The sequence below is a fragment of the Erythrolamprus reginae genome, chromosome 7, assembly GCF_031021105.1.
Source record: "Erythrolamprus reginae isolate rEryReg1 chromosome 7, rEryReg1.hap1, whole genome shotgun sequence".
In the NCBI taxonomy this organism is placed as follows: domain Eukaryota; kingdom Metazoa; phylum Chordata; class Lepidosauria; order Squamata; family Dipsadidae; genus Erythrolamprus; species Erythrolamprus reginae.
In genome coordinates this window covers 70388409-70414933 of record NC_091956.1, presented here as the reverse complement: position 1 = coordinate 70414933, position 26525 = coordinate 70388409, and the positions used below count along the sequence as shown (strand labels likewise).

Here is a 26525-nt window from a genome sequence, read left to right as displayed (position 1 = left end):
TAACCCCCAACATTTCTCCCTTAGACTCTCCACGATTGACCTATCCAGATTCCTAAGAGGTCAGTAAGGGGCGAGTACAAGTGCACTAGAGTGCCTTCTGTCCCCTGTGCTATTGCTCTCCTATATCTCCTATACCTTTCTTCTATTCCTATATCTCTTCTTCTATTCTTTCATTGATATGTTCTATTACTATACCTTCTTTTCTGTTATTTCTAGATATATTTTACTATGAGTATCTCCTCTATAACCTTCATCATGTATTTTACTATGTGTATATAGATATACACCCACTAAAACCCTCATTGTGTATTGGACAAAATAAAAAAATAAAAAAATAAAAGCTGTTTCTAAATGAGAAAAGGGCTGTGCTAATCAATTTTAACTACACTGCTCAAAAAAATAAATAAATAAAAGGAACACTTAAACAACACAATATAACTCCAAGTAAATCAAACTTCTGTGAAATCAAACTGTCCAATACTGATTGACAATCAATTTCACATGCTGTTGTGCACATAGAAACATAGAAGAGGAAGCACATTCAACTTTGTACAGAACAAAGCATTCAATGAGAATATTTCATTCATTCAGATCTAGGATGTGTTATTTGAGTGTTCCCTTTATTTTGTGGTGTGATGTGCCGGTGCCTGGAAGCTGTCAGGATCCGGATGGGGGCCAACAGGCTCAGACTCAACCCAGACAAGACCGAGTCGCTGTTGGCTCTCCCTCCTAAGGACTTTTCGATCTGTCCGTCCATTGCTCCCGGGGGGGTGGGAGAGGGGGATATTGTCCCCTTCAGATACAGTCTGCAACTTGGGTGTGCTCCTGGACCCACGGCTGAGTTTTGACCATCACATTTTGGCTGTGGCCAGGGGGACCTTCACTCAGGTTCGCCTTGAACACCAGTTGGGCCCTACTTGGACCAGGAGGCTCTCCGCACAGTCACTCAGGCCCTCATCACCTCCCATCTTGATTATTGCAATGCGCTCTACATGAGGCTACCCTTGAAAAGTGTTCAGAGACTGCAAATAGTCCAAAATGCAGCCACGAGAGCTGTTATGGGTGTACCTCGGTACACCCATATAACACCTTTGCTCTGAGCTGCACTGACTTCCTATTAGTCTCCGGGCACAATTCAAGGTGTTGGTTATTACCTATAAAACCCTACATGGCTCAGGGCCAGACTATTTACGGGACCGTCTCCTGCCGCATACCTCCCAGAGACCAATAAGAGATCACAGAGTTGGCCTCCTCCAGGTCCTGTCGACTAAGCAATGCAAATTGGCAGTGCCACAAGGAAGAGCCTTCTCTGTGGCCGCCCCAGCTCTATGGAACCAACTTCCCCCTGATATCTGTACTGCTCCCACCCTGCTGGCTTTTTGCAAAGCCACGAAGACCTGGCTTTGCCGACAGGCTTGGGGGCCATAAATTCACAGCTTGATGGCCAACTGTAAGAATGGTGTGTATGTATATGAGAGTGTTTTTTCTTTGTTTTTATAATAACCTTTTTAGGGGTTATTTTAATTTGTTATGTTTTAACATCAGGTAACTATTCAACTTCTTTTACTGTTTTGTATTTATTCTTATATTTATTGTATGGTTTTAAATTGTTGGGTTTTAGATATGTTTTATTTTAATATTAGATTTGTTTCACTGTTATATTGTTTCTATTACTGTTGTGAACCGCCCTGAGTCTTTGGAGAGGGGCGGCATACAAATCTAATAAATAATAATAATAAAAAAATAATAATAATATTTGTACCGTTGTTGTAAGCCGCCCTGAGTCCTTCGGGATTGGGCGGCATAGAAGATGAATGAATGAATGAATGAATGAATGAATGAATGAATGAATGAATGAATGAATGAATGAAACCAACCAACCAACCAACCAATTATAGAGAGGGCCGGAACTTGGGCGTCCTCCTCGATCCACAGCTCACATTAGAGAACCATCTTTCAGCTGTGGCGAGGGGGGCGTTTGCCCAGGTTCGCCTGGTGCACCAGTTGCGGCCCTATCTGGACCGGGACTCATTGCTCACAGTCACTCATGCCCTCATCACCTCGAGGTTCGACTACTGTAATGCTCTCTACATGGGGCTACCTTTGAAAAGTGTTCGGAAACTTCAGATCGTGCAGAATGCAGCTGCGAGAGCAGTCATGGGCTTACCCAGGTATGCCCATGTTTCACCATCACTCCGCAGTCTGCATTGGCTGCCGATCAGTTTCCGGTCACAATTCAAAGTGTTGGTTATGACCTTTAAAGCCCTTCATGGCACTGGACCAGAATATCTCCGAGACCGCCTTCTGCCGCACGAATCCCAGCGACCGATTAGGTCCCACAGAGTGGGCCTCCTCCGGGTCCCGTCAACTAAACAATGCCGGTTTGCCGGGCCCCAGGGGGAGAGCCTTCTCTGTGGCGGCACCGACTCTCTGGAACCAACTCCCCCCGGAGATCAGAACTGCCCCTACTCTTCCTGCCTTCCGTAAACTCCTCAAAACCCACCTTTGCCGTCAGGCATGGGGAAACTAAACATCTTCCCCTGGGCACGTTGAATTTATATATGGTATGCTTGTGTGTGTGTATGTTAGTACTGTATAGGGGTTTTTCTTAAATTTATAATATTTTAATTAATTGGATTATGTATTGGATTGTCTTTTCACTTGTTGTGAGCCGCCCCGAGTTTTCGGAGAGGGGCGGCATACAAATCCAAATAATAAATAAATAAATAAATAAATAAATAAATAAATAAACAAATAAACAAACCAACCAACAAACAAACAAACCAACCAACAAACAAACAAACAAACAAACAAACAAACATGTTTTTTGAGCAGTATACTTTCTTGGACTTTCATTGTACCTGTTAATTCTTCCAATAGCAATGACATTTAGACTCATATACCGCTTCACAATGCTTTACAGCCCTCTCTAAACTGTTTACAGAATCAGCATATTGCCTCCAACAGTCTGGGTCCTCATTTAACCCACATTGGAAGGATGGAAGGCTGAGTCAACCTTCAGCCTACTGAGATTTGATCTGCCAAACTGCTGGCAGCCAGTGTTCAGCAGAAGTAGCTTGCAATGCTGCACTCTAACCACTGCACTCCCGAGGCTCTTATAGGTAGTAATGGATCTACCTATAAGCTTTGACATCGTTTTGATCCTGGGCTGACTGAATGCTGCATTTAAACAATGTGTTTAACTCTGATGTGTTCATGCAACTTCCTATTTTGGGATATGTATCCTGTTCACCTGTGGAAACTTATTTTTCTTTAATTGGAGATAATTACCACTTTTCTTCTGGAGAGTTATTGCAACAACAGAAAAGGGTCAGGAACAAAGTGTTCCATGAGATTACAGTGGATAAAGCTTGGCTTCCAGTCCATAACACCTCACATCACATGTGGTGGAACATTTCATAATCTACCAGGATAGGCAACCTCACAACAGCCCTTAACATTATATACAATGTTGGACACTACCTACTATAGTACACAGTGCTGAAATCAGATTGTGAGACATGTTTGTGCATGTGATGTGCACTTTGTATATTTCCTGTTTTGTGACAGAAGGGGAATTGGCTCACTGAATATATTATAGTGTTTACTATCTACAGTCTTTGTACTTGTAAAGTTTTGATTGGTAGAAAGCTCATTCTGATGGTGAGAAATAGTCTTAAATGTGTGTGTGTTTCCCAAACTACCTTTACGATATTAAGATATCAATTGCCATCAATCAGCTTCTTTAGCATGAGTTTCTGTATTGTATACCATTTTCCCCTAAAATCTGAGAAATTAATACTTTTTAAAAAGTGATTTAGTGATCCCTTCTATTTATACTGTATTGGTATACTTCAGGAACTTGAAATAGTATGCATAAAAGTTACATAGGCTCAAAGTAAATCTCCCAATTATTTCTCGTAGATTCTAGAGATTCCATTGCATTTAATGAGAGAAAAGTAGAGTGAATATAGAATTTTTTATTTTACATAATGGACAAATTTACTTTCTTTAATGTTTGTACAAGTGGGGATTTTGTGGGAAGTCAGTACAGTGACCTCATCTTACAAACGCCTCATCATACAAACTTTTCGAGATACAAACCCGGGGTTAAAGATTTTTTTTGCCTCTTCTTACAAACTATTTTCACCTTACAAACCCACCACCGGCGCTGGGATGCCCCACCTCCAGACTCCCGTTGCCAGCAAAGCACCCATTTTTGCGCTGCTGGGATTCCATTGAGGCTCCCCTCCATGGGAAACCCCACCTCCAGACTTCCGTTGCCAGCGAAGATCTTGTTTTTGCGATGCTGGGATTCCCCTGCTGGGATTCCCCTGCAGCATCGCAAAAACACAGAAGTCTGGAGGTGGGGTTTCCTATGGAGGGGAGCCTCAGGGGAATCCCAGCAGTGCAAAAATGGGCGCTTCGGCTGGCAAAAGGGGTGAATTTTGGGCTTGCACGCATTAATCGCTTTTCCATTGATTCCTATGGGAAACATTGTTTCGTCTTACAAACTCTTCACCTTAAGAACCTCGTCCCAGAACCAATTAAGTTTGTAAGACAAGGTATCACTGTATATACTAATGCAGTGATTTATTTTAAAACCTGGTGTTTTAAAATGAATATTCTTTAGAAAAGTTCATGCCATCCTGTTTCATTTAGTTATACATGTTTTTTTAAATGCAGTCTGCATCCTTGTTTCAGCAAGGCCTACCTTAATAATACCTCTTAAGTAAGTTTCTGATTACCCCCTTTCTTCCTTTCTAGAAATATCTTTCAAAATATGGCCCTCTGATATCTCTGTAATTAGAGATTCCTGAGCAACTGTGATAGTGGGGCTGCAGCCCTGAAGATGTTTCTATAGATAACTTCTATCAAATTATATAATTGACCTTTATTTTGCCTCTCTTAAAACACAAGTAGTAATCACATTCAACAAACCTGAACCTAAGAAAAAAAAGTTTAAAAAGTACAGTATTCACATTATTGTAGTATCAAGGTGCCAAAACTGTGTCCCTCGTGTTTCATTTTAATAGTATGTTTTCTGGTCTTGTACTTAGAACTGCCTGAGGGAATAGTTCAGCCCGTATTACTTTGAGGAGTAATAAGGGTCTTTTGGGCTGCCAAGTAAACATTGGTGTTTTTCTTCCCCAATTATCCCAACTTAAAAGTAGTTCCAGTAATGTTGATAAATGAGTGTTGTTGAGTACCTTTTACCCTGTTTTTTGCATCATCAATGATAATCAGTATTATATTCTGCTACAGTACACGAATCCCAGCGACCAGTTAGGTCCCACAGAGTGGGCCTTCTCTGGGTCCCGTCAACTAAACAATGCCGCTTGGCGGGACCCAGGGGAAGAGCCTTCTCTGTGGCGGCCCCGACCCTCTGGAACCAACTCCCCCCAGAGATTAGAATTGCCCCCACCCTCCTTGCCTTTCGTAAGCTACTTAAAACCCACCTCTGCCACCAGGCATGGGGGAATTGAGATTCCCTTTCCCCCTAGGCCTTTACAATTTTATGCATGGTATGTCTGTATGTATGTTTGGTTTTTTATATTAATGGGTTTTTAATTGTTTTGAGTATTGGATTATTATTGTACGCTGTTTTATGATTGCTGTTAGCCGCCCTGAGTCTTCGGAGAGGGGCGGCATATAAATCCAATAGATAGATAGATAGATAGATAGATAAATAAAATATGGCATTTTGCAGATTCCTATGAGAGGTGAAATTTAAAAGCAGTCTTCCCCCCACGTTTTGCTCCTTTCGAAATATCGCCTCAAGTGAAAAAATGGTGTGACAATTATCTAAATTTTCTCCTTAAGCTGCAGAATACAAAGGAACTTGGGTCTTTTACTACCATCTGCTATTAGCGTACCAGCTTTGTAGAAGCATCATTCTTTTCATTATATGTAAAATGGACATTATTTTTTCTTTGAATCTGGACTTTTAGGATTACCTACAATGGTCAAAATTAGTAGAAACTTGCTTTCAAATGCATGTACATATTTATTTATTTATTTATTTAATTTAATTTATTTATTTATTTATTTATTTATTTATTTAATTTATTGGATTTGTATGCCGCCACTCTCCGTAGACTCGGGGCGGCTAACAACAGTGGTAAAAACAACATGCGACAATCCAATACTAAAACAGCTAAAAACCCTTGTTTTAAAACCAATCATACATACAAACATACCATACATAAATTGTAGAAGCCTAGGGGGAAAGAATATCTCAGTTCCCCCATGCCTGACGACAGAGGTGGGTTTTAAGAAGCTTATGAAAGGCAAGAAGGGTGGGGGCTATTCTAATCTCTGGGGGGAGTTGGTTCCAGAGGGCTGGGGCCGCCACAGAGAAGGCTCTTGCCCTGGGTCCCGCCAAACGACATTGTTTAGTTGACGGGACCTGGAGAAGGCCCACTCTGCGGGACCTAATATCTTGAGTGCCGATTCTTTCTACTGCAAATATAGTTTAAGATGGCATGAAAATTACATAATTAGCAAGAAGCAATCTAGAGAACTAGACCTGATGTCTGGCATGGCTGAAATACATGCATCTATTGCTCTTAATCATGACGTTATTGTTAGTTTTGACAAGGCTGCCAATTGCAGCAAGTTCTAGATTGAGGAAGGAGGGAGGGGGAGAGAGAGGGTGGGAGGGGGAGAGAGGGAAGCAGGGAGGAGGAGAATGAATGAATGAATGAATGAATGAATGAATGAATTCTGGTTTTAACGTCTCTATAGAATGCACAGTTGCAGAATATCTAAATAGCCATCTATAAATGTTAAAAGAAGACTATCTCTTCCCCCACCACCACCTTTTTTCCTGACTGTAATATATGAGAATGGTGTGATTGTGCAGTATGATTGCTTTTAATATCTATGGGTTTTAAATCTTGGTTTTTTTAAACTCTATTGGATTTGTATTCTATGTATTGTATTGTTGCTGTTGTGAGACGCCCCGAGTCTTTGGAGAGGGGCGGCATACAAATCTAATAAATCTTAATCTTAATCTTTTGTTTACTCTTGCTTCAAATATGTTTTCTCTTCCAGGACCATTGAAACCAGAGATCACCATCACATATGTAGCTGTTTCTGCCATATTCTTCAATAGCGGGCTATCCCTGAAAACAGAGGTATTACAAATTGAATATTCATCTTTTATTTATTTATTTAAATAATAAGTAACAAAATTCTAGGTTATTTTAAGAGTCTGGTAAGTAAGGCCACATGATATTATCACTGAACAGTTAGTGTTGGTTGTATGTCTTCTTAATTTTTAACTTCAACTTCAGAATTCCCTAACTGGTATTTTAACCCCATTTTTAAAATTAGATGTCTTGAGATGGGCGTATTAGAAAAGAGCACAAAAGTACCGTAATTTTCAGAGTATAAGACACACTTTCCCCCCCCCCTCCTAAAAGAGGTTGAAAATTTGGGTGCGTCTTATACTCCGAATGTAAGTATAAAATCTTATACTCCGAAACATAAGGTACTTTATAAGCTGTGCTTTACTTCTTGTTAACCCTTAAAGTTCCATGTCTATATTAAAATTATTTGTGGGATGCATTTAATGGGGATAGAAGTTCTGAACCACATAAAATATAATTTTAAAGGCTTTTCAGTACAGCCATTCACTCCAAACATATAGCCATGATTTTTTTCTTTTGTGTGCTAAAATTGACTGAACTCCTTTCAGTAAAGAGAATAGAATAGATTTTTTATTGACCAAGTGTGATTGGACACACAAGGAATTTGTCTTGGTGCATATGCTCTCAGCGTACATAAAATAAAATATACATTTGTCAAGAATCGTGTGGTATGAATAAATTAAATAAAATGCAATAGATAAAAATATTCAACCTGTACTTACCGGTAATTATTTTAGACAATTCCATGTCATTTTTTTGGGTAAGACACTAAAAGTGAATTCTAAACTGTTATTTACTGAGTTTAGGAACGATATGTGTACCTGAAAATACGTGCACCTAATATATTTAATGATACTAACTTGAGCAATACAACTTCATCTGTTAAAATTGCAACCTTCTTCTTTTGTTTCGCAGGAGCTGACAAGTGCTTTGATGCATGTAAAATTGCATCTTTTTGTACAGATCTTCACACTTGTATTCTTCCCAACAGTTATATGGCTATTTCTTCAGCTTCTATCTATTACATCTATAAATGAATGGCTTTTAAAAGGGTATGTTTTAAGCAGTGAACTATTTATTGCTGCTCTTTCAGTAATGCACTTCCAGTAATGCTAGCATTTTTTAAAAAAAAATAGTGAACTTATCTTTTTGTGCCGCTTAATGGTTTGACACTTGCTGTTAGGTTACTCTTTCAGAATTTTTGTTCCATAAAATAAAGGCTTGGCAACAAATTGTATATATAGGGACTTACAATTCATGTGTCTTTTTAACATGCCTGTGCTATATTTGCTGACCGCTTACAAAGAGTATTGGAGTAACAATGGTAGAATGAACGTTGAATGTTCATGAAATGCATAGTGAATTTCAAAGCACAATTTTATAGAGGTTTCTTTTTCAGCATCTTGCATTATTTTTCATTATTTCAAATAGTGAATGAGTAGTCTATTATAGTCACAAGTACTCATAATTTTGAATTTTATTTAATATGTAAATGTGTTCACTGACTAGTAGTCATAGAAAATTGAAAAGTAAGTGCATAAGTGTCGTTTAGTGGGACCCAGCGGAAGAGCCTTCTCTGTGGCGGCCCCGACCCTCTGGAACCAGCTCCCCCTGGAGATTAGAACTGCCCCCACCCTCCTTGCCTTTCATAAACTCCTTAAAACCCACCTCTGCCGTCAGGCATGGGGGAATTGAGACATCTCCCCTGGGCCTATACAGTTTATGCATGGTATGTTTGTGTGTATGTTTGCTTTTAATAAGGGGCTTATAGTGATTTTTAAATTATTAGATTTGTTGTACATTGTTCTATTGTTGTGAGCTTCCCCGAGTCTGCGGAGAGGGGCAGCATACAAATCTAATTAATAATAATAATAATAATAATAATAATAATAATAATAATAATAATAATAATAATCTTTAACAAAAATGTCAAGAACTATCAAAGCAGCAGAGGTGGGTTTCAGCAAGTTCTGACCAGTTCTGTGTTTCTGTGTAGAGAGCATCTTTCTTTTGTTTTTTTTAAAAAATCAAGGGCCCCCACTCCTTCTTATGCTCATGAGACACATGTGATGCACATTAAAAAGGGGTGGGCTTTGATTGAATATTTATAGCTGCAATATTGACTTTTTGGACTAGATTATCTGGACACTGCTAATAAGAGACAGAAAGCCTTGGGTACTCAGTCAATGGAATATTTCTAAATCAAGGCTGTCAATCTCAAGGCCCATGGGCTGGATCCAGCCCACGGAGTACTTAGACCTGGCCCACAGGCCCACCCTGGAAACAGTGAAGAATCAGTCCGTGGTACCACTGCCAGCAAAAATGGAGGTTGGGAGGACCATACTTGGCTTATCTGGGCTCCGTTTCTGCCCCGACAGCCTCCTGCATCCCTCTGCTAGTGAAAATGGAACCAGGAGAGGCTGCACATAGCATGCCCAGACTCCAATTTTGGTTTCAATGGCCTCCTTCAGTCTTCTGCCAGCAAAAAACAGAGCTTGGGGAGGCCACTGCAGCTGAAAACGGAGCCTGGGTAGGCTGGTAGAGAGCTGCAGGAGGCAGTCAAAAGCGGAGCCCATGCAGACAATGTACAACCCTCTGGGCTCTGTTTTAGCTGGCAGAGGGCTGCAGGAGCCTGTTGCGGCCAAAAATGGAGCCTCAATGAGGGATATTGAGTTGGTTAGACCCACCTTGGCCATGTCCCCTGTTGTCAAACACAACCCTGATGCAGCCCTCAATACGTTGAGTTTGGCACCCTGTTCTAGATGATCTCTACCATGTACAATTGCTAATAAATAATAAAGTTGTTTAGAGAGATTAAATCAGCTAATTATTTGTAAGCAGAATATTCAGAAGTTATTTTGTATTTGAGTTAGTCATTTAGCAAATAATAGAGCTATGCTCCCTTCTTTTGTATCAAAGAATCATGATAAAACTAACATTTGTATTCATTTATCCTTCCCTAGTTTGCAGACAGTAGGCTGTATGCCCCCGCCTGTATCTTCAGCAGTGATTTTAACTAAAGCTGTTGGGGGAAATGAGGTAAGATTTTGTTTTCTCATTCCTTGTTATTTTTTTAAATGCTGTACAAAATATTTTTACTAAGCAGAATTGTTTGGCAGTGCATGAAACAATGCTACCTAAACTTTACAGTAATCTTAACCATAATAAACATTTTTTTAAAAACATACACTTTTATGTTTATTTACATTTAAAAACATTCACAATGTTCATAGTGTTTTGGGGAGGCGGGAAGAAGGATGTAACCACAGATAAAACAATGTAGAATTGAGACTACATCCCCTTTAAAAAACCACAAGTTTCCCAAACTTTGAACAAAGGGCTCATTTAAACATATAAAAATAATTTTAAGTAAAATTTACCTGATTTAAAATTATATTTTACTTAAATTTTAAATTAATTTGAGTAGATCTCTGAGTAAAATAACCTAAATGGTGGTGGTAGGTGGATGGAGCCTCGTGTTCCCTTCGCGACCAGCTCTCTGTCGACTGACAGGCACTAGCGAACTGGGAGCATTTCACCCTTGTATTTTAATTCATGTATCAGATGAAGAGGACAAAATCCACAAAAAGATACATATTTATACTGCTCAAAAAAATAAAGGGAACACTCAAAGAACACACCCTAGATCTGAATGAATGAAATATTCTCATTGAATACTTCGTTCTGTACAAAGTTGAATGTGCACAACAGCATGTGAAATTGATTGTCAATCAGTGTTGCTTCCTAAGTGGACAATTTGATTTCACAGAAGTTTGATTTACTTGGAGTTATATTGTGTTTTTTAAGTGTCCGCTTTATTTTTTTGAGCAGTGTATATTTCTTTGGAAAAGTAAAAAAGAAAAATCTTTAATAAGATAATATTTTTGTTAGGCCAACTTAATGCTTTATAAAGAAATCTGGCAGCTTTACTTTTTCTAGACCTGTTGCCAAGCTATTGATAGATGTTAACATTTTTTTTTAATTACTGGTAAGATGACTGTTTTGAAAAGGTCTGGTTGTTTGACAGCCATTCTGATTATTCATTATATCCAGCAAAAACTCCACAATGTTTGAAATGAAGTTTCTTAATTAAAATGAATTTAATGTATAACTGTCTCACAAAAGCTTTCCAGAGTTAATAATGATAACTACATTTGCCAACTTAGTCCATTGTACTAGTTGTTGTGGTTAGCTCTGGCCCAGCTCCTGCCCCAAGGAATGTGCAGGTGGATGTGGGGGAAACATCCACATGCTGCAGGCCTGTTTTGCTCCCAATGGAATCTGCCGACGAAGCCTCCTCTGACCAAGGAAGCGTGAGTGACAGGGAAGAGGAGAGTTTGGCAGACAGCCCAGGAGGAGATCAATCATCTGTATCATCCCTGGATTCTGAACAAAAATTAATGACACATCCACGCATGCATAGAGTGATGCATAGGAGACAACAACTGAAGGATTGTTACAAGAGAAAATGAGGTCACCTGGTTGGGTGGGGCTGCTGTAATTAGTGCTACAGATAAAAGTGCAACCTGGTGTTTTAGCCTCATGGCAGTTTATCTGATTCATTGTTTCGTCAAGATCATGGTTTTTGTGCTGTTCAAGATTGTGGGTGGACTCTCTGGACTTTAGAATTGTACTCAATTTCCCAGTTATTGGGTGAGCAATTGGATTGCATTTAACCTGTGCCTTGTGTGTACCAGAAAATCCTTTTGACATTTAAAAAGGGAGCTGTTTCTGTTTTTCTGTTTATAAAAACTTTTGGGTTTTCCTTTTATCGTGTGGTGTGTGTCTTCCTGGACTAATTACCCTATAATTACGGGCAGTTGAAACACGGCGGCAGAACAACTAGTAATAGCAATATGGCACAATATGATTACAATGATCCTTTCATAATTTTACAGAATAGTGCATATAGAAAATCCCAATTACAGTCTATTTCCAGTTACAGTTAGAAATACTCTTGGTCTAAAATTGTGGAAAACACCAGATATTAAATGGGATAGAGGAACCAGTTATCTTACTTCACAGCTAGCTAACTCCTATCTTCTACGTGAGGTGGTTTACTTTTAGATAAAGAATTATCAGGGAAGGATAAATACAGTAAATTTAAAAGGGAAATAATGCTCAGGTTTCGCAAACTACCTCTCGGATAGACCAAGATGAGCAGAAGGGAGCTGTGCACAGATAAAAATTGTATATTCTGTATGCGTTTTTGGTTGAGAATTGGGAATGGGGAATACTATCTGAAAGTACAGGTAGACCTTGACTTGTGACCACAATTGAGCCCAAAATTTCTGTTTTTAAAGAGGACTGTTGTTAAGTGAATTTTCCCCGTTTTACGCCCTTTCTTGCCACAGTTGTTAAGTGAATCACTGCAGTTGTTAACTTAGTAACCTGGTTAAGTGACTCTACCTTCTCCATTGACTTTATTTATTTATTTATTTATTTATTCATTCATTCATTCATTCATTCATTCATTCATTCATTCATTCATTCGATTTTTATGCCGCCCTTCTCTTTAGACTCAGGGCGGCTTACAACATATTAGCAATAGCACTTTTTAACAGAGACAGCATATTGCCCCCACAATCCGGGTCCTCATTTTACCCACCTGGGAAGGATAGAAGGCTGAGTCAACCTTGAGCCAGTGATGAGATTTGAACCGCTGACCTTCAGATCTACAGTCAGCTTCAGTGGCCTGCAGTACAGTACTCTACCTGCTACACCACCCCGGCTCTTTGCTTGTAAGAAGGATGTCAAATATGATCACATGACCTCGAGGGACTGCAATCATCATAAATACATATGAGTCAGTTGCCAAGCATCTGAATTTTGATCACATGACAATGAGGTGCTGCAATGGGGTTGTAAGCATAAAAAACAGTCGTAAGTCACTTTATTCACTGTAGCCATAACTTCAGATGGTCATTAAATGAACTGTTGTAAATCAAGGACTACCTGTATAAGATTCCAGATGGGAAAAATGAATTGGGATCTGCTATTCTGGCTAAAATTTACATTTGAAATGGATGACATCTAGGTCGGAAAGGTTTTTAGGATTTCCATCTACAGTACATATTTCCCATCATTAGATGGAAACGAAAAGGGTTTTTTATCATCCTACTGATTAAAGCAACTTTAATTTCTTTTTTTTATATATATATATTATTTTTTTTTTTATTTGAAAAATAATTTTTATTAATTTACAAAGAAGATTATGTACAAAGGGAGAAAGATACATCTTGATTAACAACATTGTGATAACCTAACATATACTTGCGGTTATGCCATGATTACTCCATTCAATTATTTTGCTAAACCAATACATATCATAACCTATTGTGGTTAACATAATACATCTCTATAGTTCGTTATCTTTTGAGTCTTTTGGATCTTCCTCCCAACCCCTCCCCCCCCATTGAACTATAATAATTTAGGCAACTTTAATTTCATGTTCAAATCAGCTGACAATCCTAGGAGATTCACATACGCTTTGCCATACGTCGTATGTAGCTTTAGATCATTTCTCTCAATAAGTAAATGAGTTTTGATTCTTTTGTTTTACTGGGTCCTCTTTGATGAAGGTGCAGGAAAAGGCGCAGCTTTTTAAAAGTAGAATCAACATGTGAAGGGAGTAATTCCATGTTCTTGCCAAAGTTTCTTTTTCATTTTGAATGTGAATAGCTTGTGAAGCATATCAGTATTTCTTGTTTGATGTGTTATGTCTGAGCTCGATGTATGACTCTCCGGGACCGCCTTCTGCCGCACGAATCCCAGCGACCTGTTAGGTCCCACAGAGTGGGCCTTCTCCGGGTCCCGTCAACTAAACAATGTCGTCTGGCGGGACCCAGGGGAAGAGCCTTCTCTCTGGTGGCTCCGACCCTCTGGAACCAGCTCCCCCCAGAGATTAGGACTGCCCCCACCCTCCTTGCCTTTCGGAAATTCCTTAAAACCCACCTCTGCCGTCAGGCATGGGGGAATTGAAACATCTCCCCCTTGCCCATGTAGTTTCTGTGTATGATTCGACTGTGGGCTTGTTTTTTATATATTGGGGTTTCTTTTGGATTTTTTAACCTAAAATTGTAATTTAGATTGCTAAATATTAGATTTGTTACTATGTATTGTTTACCATTGTTGTGAGCCGCCCCCAGTCTATGGAGAGGGGCGGCATATAAATCCAATAAATCTAATCTAATCTAATCTATGAGTCGAATTGACTGAAAATAGTTGCTCCTGTCCTTAGGCTTAAATGTCCTTTTTAATCAGAGAGGTGTCAAACTCAGGGAACTTTTTCCCCCTTCTCTAAACCAGGCGTAGGCGTGGCCAGTGTGAGACGCATCTATTCTCACTCAATGACAGGATCCTGGATGAAGGTTACTGTCATCAATGGCCAATTACCTCTGCTGCCTTTCTAACAGTGACAACATAATTTACTAATTATTTTCAAGTTTGACATGGTTTCACCAGAATCTTTGAAAGGATTTCCCTGTAGATTTGGTTACACATTTAAATTCATATTAATTTCCTCTTAGTTTTGTTATTCGGAGCTCAAATGATATTGCTTTGAATAAAGAAATTAGACTTTTACACAAAGCCACCAAATCTAAAACCATTTTATAAGAGAAATCTTGGCATGTCCCTTGGGATAAAGTAAATTATTGCGTGTGAACTTTTTTTGTCATAGACCAAGGTCACAGCCGCTGGAGTATATATTTGAAAAAGGTTTTATCTCTGCTTGGAAAACAAATGAAACCTCTCATCATTTAAATTTAAAATGATAGCTTTAACAGACTTATCACGACTGATGAAATATCAAGTTCATAGGGGACATGGTGGACTCTGAAATTGTATAAGAATAGATCAGGAGATAGGCTGATCTCCTTCCTCCTTTGCATTCTTGATAAAAACAAGAGTTCACAAAGATCAGGGTCTTTGTAATATTCTGCTCTTGAATAAAATCAGAATTCATAATGTAGAAAGGTTTTGTTTATTAGCCTGCTTTGATTTCTTTGTGATAACATTTTCTCTATTTTCTTAGAGGAACAGTTTATTTTGAAACATCAGTTAAAATGTACTAGAAATGTTTTTATTTATGCCTCATGCTTTTTCAGTTCATTTTCTGTATCACAACAGAGCTGTGAGATTGGCCTGTATGGCCAGAGCTATAAAATATTGGAACTCGGGTCTACAGTAATATTCCAACCCTTGTAGAAGCCTTCATCGCTTGATATATTCAGAATCCTCTAGTCGGGATATTATAGTAGAGTATCTTTTGGGATCACCAGGGAGGTTGCATGACATACGCCAGGGCAAGTCTCAGTTAAACTTAAATGGTTACATCTGTACATATTTCTTTCTTGTAAGGCTGTTTGTTGCCAAATACATAGTTCTTAAAGATTGGATAATCTGAGCAGTAACAATACTGCCCTTTGTAGTGGTAGAAATACAGTAGTACAGTGGTATCTCTACTTAAGAACTTAATTCGTTCCGTGACCAAGTTCTTAAATAGAAACGTTCTTAAGTAGAAGCAATTTTTCCCATAGGAATCAATGTAAAAGCAAATAATGCGTGCAAAACCATTAGGAAAGAAATAAAAGCTCGGAATTTGGGTGGGAGGAGGAGGAAGAAGAGGAGGAGGACAGTTGCTACTGAAGAAAGAAGGCGAGGTGAGGGGAATAAAAAAAAATCCAAAACCTTAAGGCTTAAAGGAAAAAAAAGAGGGACTCTGAGGCATCGCCCACAGAAAGGAAAATGCTCCGTTCACTCTGGGCTGCCCAGAGCGAAGGGAGCGCTTCTTTTCTCTGGCTGCTGGCAGAGGTTTATTCCCTCTCCAAGCGCCCAGAGAAAGGAAAACACTCCGTTCACTCTGGACTGCCAAAGCCTCCTTAAGCACCACCGAAAGGCTCCTCTGGCAGCCCAGAAAAGCCCAAGATGGACGGGATTAAAGGGGGAATGCCCAGTCAACGAAGCGGCGGAAGTGATGTGCCGGTGCCTGGAGGCTGTTGGGGCCTGGATGGGTGTCAACAGACTCAAGCTCAACCCGGATAAGACGGAGTGGCTGTGGGTTTTGCCTCCCAAGGACAATCCCATCTGTCCGTCCATCACCCTGGGGGGGGGGAAATTATTAAGCCCCTCAGAGAGGGTCCGCAACTTGGGCGTCCTCCTCGATCCACAGCTCACATTAGAAAAACATCTCTCAGCTGTGGCGAGGGGGGCGTTTGCCCAGGTTCGCCTGGTGCACCAGTTGCGGCCCTATCTGGACCGGGATTCATTACTCACAGTCACTCATGCCCTCATCACCTCGAGGTTCGACTACTGTAATGCTCTCTACATGGGGCTACCTTTGAAAAGTGTTCGGAAACTTCAGATCGTGCAGAATGCAGCTGCGAGAGCAGTCATGGGCTTACCTAGGTATGCCCATGTTTCACCATCACTCCGCAGTCTGCATTGGCTGCCGATCAGTTTCCGGTCACAATTCAAAGTGTTGGTTATGACCTTTAAAGCCCTTCATGGCATTGGACCAGAATATCTCCGAGACCGCCTCCTGCCGCACGAATCCCAGCGACCGATTAGGTCCCACAGAGTGGGCCTTCTCCGGGTCCCGTCAACTAAACAATGTCGGTTGGCGGGCCCCAGGGGAAGAGCCTTCTCTGTGGCGGCACCGGCCCTCTGGAACCAACTCCCCCCGGAGATTAGAACTGCCCCTACTCTTCCTGCCTTCCGTAAACTCCTTAAAACCCACCTTTGCCGTCAGGCATGGGGGAATTGAAACATCTCCCCCTGGGCATGTTTAATTTATATATGGTATGCTTGTGTGTATGTCTGTTAGTATATGGGGTCTTTTTAAAATCTTTAAATATTTTAAATTTGTCAGATTATTTATGATTTGTTTCCACGTGTTGTGAGCCGCCCCGAGTCTTTGGAGAGGGGCGGCATACAAATCTAAGTAATAAATAAATAAATAAATAAATAAATAAATAATAAATAAACTGGCCGAGCCTTCGTGCCACTCTCAAATTTCCTGGGAATTTTTTCTGGGCTCGGGTTCTTAAGTAGAAAACAGTTCTTAAGTAGATGCAAGACCCAGTTCTTATCCAGAAAAGTTCTTAAATAGAGGCGCTCTTAAGTAGAGGTACTACTGCATTAATTAACTTGGGACTGGAGCCTCCCAGGGCATACCTGCGAAAAGGAGAAAGGAAGGAAACTCATTTCATACTTGTCTATTCTTTCTTTACCATTAGTCTAGCCGCACTATTCTGTTTGTGCAGCCAGACTAATGGTAAATGTTCAAAAACCATGCTGAGATAATCTTCACATTCTGTGTCATCTTCCAGGACTGTTTCCTAATGGTTGAACTGTTAGTACTACGTACATAACTGGTTGGGTTTGGCAATATATAAAGAAACTATCAATGCATGTTCAAATGAATTATGACATTATAGCTTTAAGAGTTAGTGTTGCAGTTAGCCATAAGGGGGAGCCAAAGGTCTGTCTCTCTCATTACTCTCTGCTATTTGTGGTTTGTCTATGTCAGTGTTTTTCAACCAGTGTGCCGTGGCACACTAGTGTGCCGCGAGACATGGTCAGGTGTGCCGTGAAGAAGGAAGCTCAGGTTTTGGTCTCGCAACTTTTTGCTGAGAGAGAGAGAGAAAGTAAGCAAGAGAGAGGGAGAGAGAGACTGAGAGTGTGTGAGAGAGAGAAAGCAAGAGAGAAAAGAGAGAAAGAGAGAGAAAGCAAGAGTGAGAGAAAGAAAGAAAGAGAGAAAGAAAGAAAGAGAGAGAAAGAGAGAGAGAGAGAGAGAGAGAAATGAGCAAAAAGGGAGGAAAAAAAGAGAAATGAGAAAATGATTGAGAGAATGAGAGGAAAGAGAGAGAAACAAAAGAGAGAGAGAAGTGACTCTTGATTTAAAGCATATGATAAAAAGCACCCAAAGAATAAGAAAGGAAAAAACCCCAGCCCTCACCTGTTTTTGGAAAGGGTTCCAGAATGTGTACACACACACACACACACACAAGGGGGGGGGAGACAGGGATGGAAAAAGAGAGGAGAGTGTCTTAGGGTGTCATTTTGTGTCATTTTGGTTGGTGGTGTGCCCCAGGATTTTGTAAATGTAAAAAATGTGCCGTGGCTCAAAAAAGGTTGAAAATCACTGGTCTATGTGACTATGCTGTAGAACTGTGTGTTCAGATGATGGTTTGATGTATTTTGTAAGTAAGGCTTGCAGTATTGTTTAATGTATTGAGAGAGGCTTTTAATATTGTATATGTATTGTGAGTATTGACTGATATAATTGTGTATGACTAGGATTGTTGTTGACTAAGCTATTTGCCAAAGTAAATAATATTTATACACTTAATGTATCTTGTTATCTGAATTACTACTTGTATCTCTGGGCTATCAGCTTGATACCTGCCACCTCCAAGTTTCCTCTGTGCATCCTTGGTAACTCAAAGGTTACTCTGCGCACTCCTTAACATTTCACATGAACAAACCCTGGTTAATTTTTTTAGTGTTAAATATTGTATAAAGGTACAGTACTGTACATGCATAAGTATTGGTTCCTTTTTAGGGAAAATGGAAATATCTAGACGAGACGTGTCGAACTTGCCTTATCATGGCAGTGTCACGTGACATTTTGAGACCCTAACCCCATTAGATTAGATTTATTGGATTTATATGCCGCCCCTCTCCGCAGACCCGGGGCGGCTCACAACAATAGCAAAAAACAGTACAAATCCAATGCCCACCAATCCAATTACAATTTTAAGTTAAGAAATTCATAAAACAATCCCAATATATATAAAAACAAGCACACAATCAATCAAACAGCAAAACAACATGGGCAAGGGGGAGATGTTTTAGTTCCCCCATGCCTGACGGCAGAGGTGGGTTTTAAGGAGTTTACGAAAGGCGAGGAGGGTGGGGGCAATCCTAATCTCAGGGGGGAGCTGGTTCCAGAGGGTCTGAGCCACCACAGAGAAGGCTCTTCCCCTAGGTCCCGCCAGACGACATTGTTTAGTCGATGGGACCCGAAGAAGGCCGACTCTGTGGGACCTAACCGGTCGCTGGGATTCGTGCGGCAGAAGGCAGTCCCGAAGATATTCTGGTCCGGTGCCATGAAGGGCTTTATAGGTCATAACTAACACTTTGCTTACCCATTGCTTAACCGAGCGTGGGCGTGGCCAGTGGGTGATGTATTCAGCCAGCGGGCTGCATATTTTACAGCCCTGATCTAAGGGAAGTAAGAAATAATAAAGAAATTAAGAAAGGGAAATAACATATAGTTAAATTTAGTCAATATAACACAGTTTATGCTGTAGCTTTCTATCCTTAGTGGTCTGTGTTTCTACTTTGTGTGTGTACTGTTTCAATGTTTGTGCTTTGAACCTCTCATCCCCCTCCTTCTCTTGATCCCTTCACTCCTTTTTTCTTCTCTATCCCACTCTCCAGCATCAACTCCATCCAACATGATAATCTTGGCTTTCCCCATCCCCTCAACTTCTTTCCTTTATTTGTTTAGCGAGAAAATTTATATTTACCACATTCAAGTGAACATCTGAATGTAGCTGCTGTTTCGTCCAGTAAGTGTGTGACTAGATTTATACATTATGCTAAGCCATAATATAGTGTACAGTGATACCTCGTCTTACAAACGCCTCATCATACAAACTTTTTGAGATACAAATCCGGGGTTTAAGATTTTTTTGCCTCTTCTTCCAAACTATTTTCACCTTACAAACCAAAGCCGCCGCCACTGGGATGCCCCGCCTCCAGACTTCTGTTGCCAGTGAAGCGCACGTTTTTGCACTGCTGGGATTCCCCTGAGGCTCCCCTCCATGGGAAATACCACCTCTGGACTTCCATGTTTTTGCGATGCTGCAGGGGAATCCCAGCAGAGCAAAAATGGGCGCTTCATTGGCAACGGAAGTCCAGAGGTGGGGTTTTCCAGTGAGGGGAGTCTCAGCGAAATTGCAGCATCACAAAAACACGGAAGTCCAGGTGGGGTTTCAAGGACTTCCGTGTTTTTGTGATGCTGCAATTTCGCTGAGGCTCCCCTCACTGGGAAACCCCACTTCCAGACTTCCGTTGCCAGCGAAGCACCCATTTTTGCGCTGCTGGGATTCCCCTGCAGCATCAGAAAAACACGGAAGTCCGGAGGTGGGGTTTCCTATGGAGGGGAACCTCAGGGGAATCCCAGCAGCGCAAAAACGGGCGCTTCGTCTGGCAAAAGGGGTGAGTTTTGGGCTTGCACGCATTAATCGCTTTTCCATTGATTCCTATGGGAAACATTGTTTCGTCTTACAAACTTTTCACCTTACAAACCTCGTCCCAGAACCAATGAAGTTCATAAGACGAGGTATCACTGTATTTGATATTGGCTTAATATGTTATATGAATCTAGCCATTTTGATAGGTAAAGCTATGGTATGTGACTTTGCATAATATGTGAATCCAGAAAATTGTAAATTATTAATGGACTGTTCTAAATAAATTCTTTAAATTTTATTTTTGTATTAATTTTCTACTAATTTTACTTTTAGTAGATATCCACCGTACAGTTTCTGAAATTAAACTCAATGTATGGTATATTATTTTGCTATCACTTTTTGAACCCCTTTCTTATCACTTCACTATCTTGGAAATTCTAGCTGTTAACTGGGAAAGGAAAAAATGGTGCAGTAATGTCAAATAGTATTAACTGTGGGATGAACTTGCAGAGGAACTTGTTTAAATTTCTTTTTAAAAAATGGAAAAATGTTACTTTGAGCTTTTAATTAGCAGATGCCAGCTGCTCTAAGCAGAGAACACCTGTGCTACCTGAGGTATTAGGGACTTCAGAGCCCAGTCTTATTGCACACCAATGGAATGACTGACATTTGTAGAGATGCTAATGACCCTGGCTGTATTAGCATTATTCTCCTGATATATGGTCAGTCTTGAAAACTGAGTATACTAAAGTAAAAGTTCAGAATTCTTAAGGAAAATTTCTTTCAACCCAGAGCAGATTTATCAGTATTTTGTTGGTAAAAATACTTCTCTATTAAGTTGAGCAATCCATTGTCTATATCAGGGGTCCCCAAACTTTTTACACAGGGGGCCAGTTCACTGTCCGTCAGACTGTTGGAGGGCCGGACTATAAAAAAACCCCTATGAACAAATCCCTATGCACACTGCACATACCTTATTTAAAGTAAAAAACAAAATGGGAACAAATACAATATTTAAAATAAAGAAAAAGTAATAAGTAATTAAGTAATTAATAATTAAGTAATAAAGTAATTTATACTTCTTTATTAACAAGTAAATTTAAACTTAAATCAACAAACTCCATTTCTCCTTCCTTCCCTCCCTCCTTCCTCTCTACTTCTCTCTTCCCTCTTCCTTTTCTCTCATTTGTTTCATTTTCTTCTCCCTCGTTCTTTCTCTCCATCATTTTCTCATTTTTCTTTCTCTCTCTTTCTCTCTCTTTCCATCTCTCTCTTCCTTTCTCTCTCCCTCCCTATCTCTTTCTTTTTTTCTCTGTCCCTCTCTCTTTCTCTTTCTCTCTCTCTTCTCTCTTTCTCTCACTCACTCTCTTTCTAACTCTCCCTCTTTGTATCTCTCACACTTTCTCTCTCTCCCCCTCTCTCTATTTCTCCCTTTCTCTCTCTCCTCTTCATTTCTCTCTCCCTCTCTATTTCTACCTCTTTCTCTCTCTTATTATATCGATCGGTAAAATCTCATGTGCTGCCGCGGGCCGGTTAAAAGACCTCAGCGGGCCGCATCTGGCTCACGGGGCGTAGTTTGGGGACGACTGGTCTATATGTTTACATAGCTGTGTCTTACAAGGTAAGGACCCCCTTTGCTCCTGTAGAAGAGAATACCTGTAATTTAGGGTTGGTCTATGAAGCCTTGTGCTCTCTGAGAGTTGTTGTTTGCTTGCAATTGTTTCATTACCCAACCAGCTAACATCATCAGTGCACAAGGTAACATTGTCATTTACCGAATTAGGTAATAAAATGTCAACAAATAAACAGCCTAATTTAGAAAGCATCAAGGACTCCAAAGTTTAGATTTAGATCACATATAATGGGGTAAATCTAAGGATTTACCCCATTATATAGAATGCTGGTGAGACCACATTTGGAATACTGTGTTCAGTTCTGGAGACCTCACCTACAAAAAGATATTGACAAAATTGAACGGGTCCAAAGACGGGCTCCAAGAATGGTGGAAGGTCTTAAGCATAAAACGTATCAGGAAAGACTTAATGAACTCAATCTGTACAGTCTGGAGGACAGAAGGAAAAGGGGGGACATGATCGAAACATTTAAATATGTTAAAGGGTTAAATAAGGTCCAGGAGGGAAGTGTTTTTAATTGGAAAGTGAACACAAGAACAAGGGGACACAATCAGAAGTTAGTTGGGGGAAAGATCCAAAGCAACATGAGAAAATATTATTTTACTGAAAGAGTAGTAGATCCTTGGAACAAACTTCCAGCAGACGTGGTTGGTAAATCCACAGTAACTGAATTTAAACATGCCTGGGATAAACATAGATCCATCCTAAGAAAAAAATACAAAACATAGTATAAGGGAAGACTAGATGGACCATGAGGTCTTTTTCTACCATCAGTCTTCTATGTTTCTATGTTTCTATGATTTTCAGCTAGAAATTTTAATTTTAACAAGAAATTAGATTGTAGATGTAATTGGATTATAATTGCTCCAGTTTCTTTTAACAGACTTCTACCATATGTGAATCATGCCTGTTAGAACTGTAATTAAAATAATTCCTTTCTTTAGCTGCCTAGATAGAAAAAAGATGTCACTGATTAGTTTTAGTATTTTCATGCTAACCAAACATCAGCAGTCTTTAATCTTTTTATTTTAGGGATAAAAAGCCAACTTATGTTGTACTTCTGTATAGGTATAATGTGTGTTGTATGTTTGGGTGATACATTAAATCCTAAATTAAACAGTATTGGATATTTTCTCTATACAATGCATCTAAGCCTAGATGAGTAAAATACGCTGCTCAAAAAATAAAGGGAACACTCAAATAACACATCCTAGATCTCAATGAATAAAATATTCTCATTGAATACTTTGTTCTGTACAAAGTTGAATGTACTGACAACAAAATGAAATTGATTGTCAATCAGTGTTGCTTCCTAAGTTTGATTTCACAGAAGTTTGATTTATTTGGAGTTATATTCTGTTGTTTAAGTGTTCCCTTTATTTTTTTTGAGCAGTATACATATATATACCTGAATATCTTTTCCAAGGCTTTTTATTAATACTCTACTCTTCATATTTCTTGAATGCTAATCCTAAAAGTCAGAAGCTATATATTAATCCAGTATCTTTATCCATTCTAAGGATGGTTACTGGACCTCTTATTACTTTAGTCTTTATATTTTATCTTAGTCCAATTTTTGTAGTGCTCCTTGGCTTTCATTATTAGACCTTACAATTCATTTGCATTTTCAGCTGTCAAGTAGTATGGGTTACTATGCTTTTCTGTCCAATTTTGAAGTCTTGCAGTCCAGCTTCCATCAGTATATATTCTGCATATAGAGGGAGACTATTTGCCAGTCTGCCTATTTGCTAATAGACTATTTGTCTATTTCACCATGTTCTATACAAACCTCCTGATCTGTGTGGGTTTTACATGAGTACCAGGTGATATTCTGGAGTAGGCAGAAACTGCAATCATAGAAATATTTACCAGTTGCTTAGAGTTTGGCTTATATAGTGCCCTGTCTATAAGAGGAAGTATGTGGACAGAGAGGTACCATAACTTTGTCAAGCATGCAAATTAGCCCTCAGAGAAGCAGTGCACAGGGCAATGATTTTTTAATGGTTTCTAATTGGTACATACAAATGTGTTAAATCAATATATCTGAAAGGTATAAGCAAAACATTTCAGTTATAAAAAGGATTACTACTTTAAAAACTTCCTGAGTTTTCTCTAAGTAGAAAATCTTATAAAATTCTATACCATATTGAACTAATGTTTGAAATAAAATTATATATCCAAATGATTTAAATGGAAGTCTATTGAAAAAGGAGTTGCTTAAGGATTAAGGAAATAATCAGGGATTCTAAGGTTACTTTTGGAGAAAGACCTTATTAAATTTGGAGTCAATACTTAAAAGGCTCTGCCTCTCATGCCAATTTTGATTGTGATTGTGATTAACATAGTCTTTGTGATTTTAATGAATATGGGGAGATTTTTAGGCAGCAAGTTCCTCGATATTCTTTGAACAATATAAAAAAGAGTATAAGTCTCAAAATGGGTGAGCAGTGTGGTCAGGCAGTAGGAAAAGCAAGTAGGATGCTTGGCTGCATAGCTAGAGGTATAACAAGCAGAAACAGGGAGATTGTGATCCCCTTATATAGAGCGCTGGTGAGACCACATTTGGAATACTGTGTTCAGTTCTGGAGACCTCACCTACAAAAAGAGATTGACAAAATTGAACGGGTCCAAAGACGGGCTACAAGAATGGTGGAAGGTCTTAAGCATAAAACGTATCAGGAAAGACTTCATGAACTCAATCTGTATAGTCTGGAGGACAGAAGGAAAAGGGGGGACATGATCGAAACATTTAAATATGTTAAAGGATTAAATAAGGTCCAGGAGGGAAGTGTTTTTAATAGGAAAGTGAACACAAGAACAAGGGGGCACAATCTGAAGTTAGTTGGGGGAAAGATCAAAAGCAACGTGAGAAAATATTATTTCACTGAAAGAGTAGTAGATCCTTGGAACAAACTTCTAGCAGACGTGGTTGGTAAATCCACAGTAACTGAATTTAAACATGCCTGGGATAAACATATATCCATTGTAAGATGAAATACAGGAAGTAGTATAAGGGCAGACTAGATGGACCATGAGGTTTTTTTTCTACCGTCAGTCTTCTATGTTTCTATAATTGCAAGAAAAAACAACTCATTATTCCTGTGTGAAAATTGTAATGATAAGTGAAGCAAAGTAGGCCTGAAGTGGAATTATAATAGTTATTCCGGTATCCTCCACTTACCAAATTTGGAATTCTGTATTTGCAGCAGCAAGAAAAAAAAGAGACATGCTCTATATTTTTAATAGGTACATTGTAGGAGGCTATTCCTTTCTCTTACACTGCTGAAACAAAACTGCTACAGGACATAAGCAGACCATATGATCCCAGCCTGCAAAAAATGTGAAGTCAGTTGTGATAATGCCAACTCAGTTGCAGGGTCTGCTAATACTGCACTGTTTTTTCCCTTGCCAGGAGCCTCCTTGCCTGGTGTCATTTCTTGTGCTCTTGTGGGATAAGATTAGTCTACAACAACAAAGTAGCCAGATGTCTGGTTCTAAGAGTGTCCCGGGGGTCAGGGTATGGTAGGCAACTGCAATCATTTGGGGCTGAGATCAAAGGTACCTGAGAATTACTGATGGGCACATAGTGTGTGTCATGCCCATTACTGGCAGTCTGTGAAAAATTGTATCCCTAATTAACCCTTTTGTTAAGATTGAAAATCTAGTGTATTTCTGAATAAAAATAGGTTAACGATAGCAAGCAAGCATCCTTTCTACTGTGTATTACTCCATGATAGTCAAACTGCATTATGTCAGTTAGAATGCTCTGCAATTTTATATATTTCTTTAAAAAAAATATACAGAATGAATTTAGTTGCAAGAAACCCCAAAGCTGTTACTGCCAGTACAGTGTTCCCTCGATTTTCGCAGGTTCGAACTTTGCGAATAGCCTATACCACGGTTTTTAAAAAAATATTAATTTCAAAATACTTCGCGGTTTTTTCTATAGCACGGTTTTTCCCGCCCGATGACGTCATATGTCATCGCCAAACTAATAATTTTTGCAAATAAATAACCAAAAAAAAATTGTTAATAAACAATAATGTTTATAAATATCAGGATCACTAAGTGTCATATTCAATGGTGAGTACCAGTAATAATGGTGAGTAAATGGTTGTTAGGGGAATGGGAAATGGTAATTTAGGGATTTAAAGTCTTAAGGGATGGCTTGTGATTCTGTCCATAGCAAAAAATGGTGTATTTACTTCCGCATCTCTACTTCGCGGAAATTTCGACTTTCGCGGGTTGTCTCGGAACGCATCCTCCGCGAAAATCGAGGGAACACTGTATAGCTTATCTGCTGTTTCCTCCAAGCACTATTTCCAATGAAAATATTAAGTGATCAGTCTTCTGGAGGGGGAAAAAAAGGTCTAAATCTGATTATATTGTTTTCTTAAAATAAGATGTAAATAAGAGGGTGATGAACAAAACCTTCACAGTGTTTAAGGGAACATATGTATTGTCCAACTCTGAAACCTGTCCTTTTGGCTCCATTGTATTCAGCCTTTGTTATCAAGGGTCTCATTAGTAGG

General features: G+C 39.4%; 1 protein-coding gene across 3 annotated transcripts in view; it reads left to right on the top strand.

Moving 5' to 3' along the window:
- SLC10A7 (solute carrier family 10 member 7) overlaps positions 1-26525 on the top strand; it is a 199714-nt gene that overhangs the window by 2342 nt on the left and 170847 nt on the right. For all 3 annotated transcript variants that reach the window (XM_070757770.1, XM_070757773.1, XM_070757771.1), the window contains exons 2-4: positions 7057-7139; positions 8070-8206; positions 10118-10193. In XM_070757770.1, the coding sequence (XP_070613871.1) occupies positions 7057-7139; positions 8070-8206; positions 10118-10193 (296 nt within the window). The remainder of the gene's footprint in view (positions 1-7056; positions 7140-8069; positions 8207-10117; positions 10194-26525) is intronic.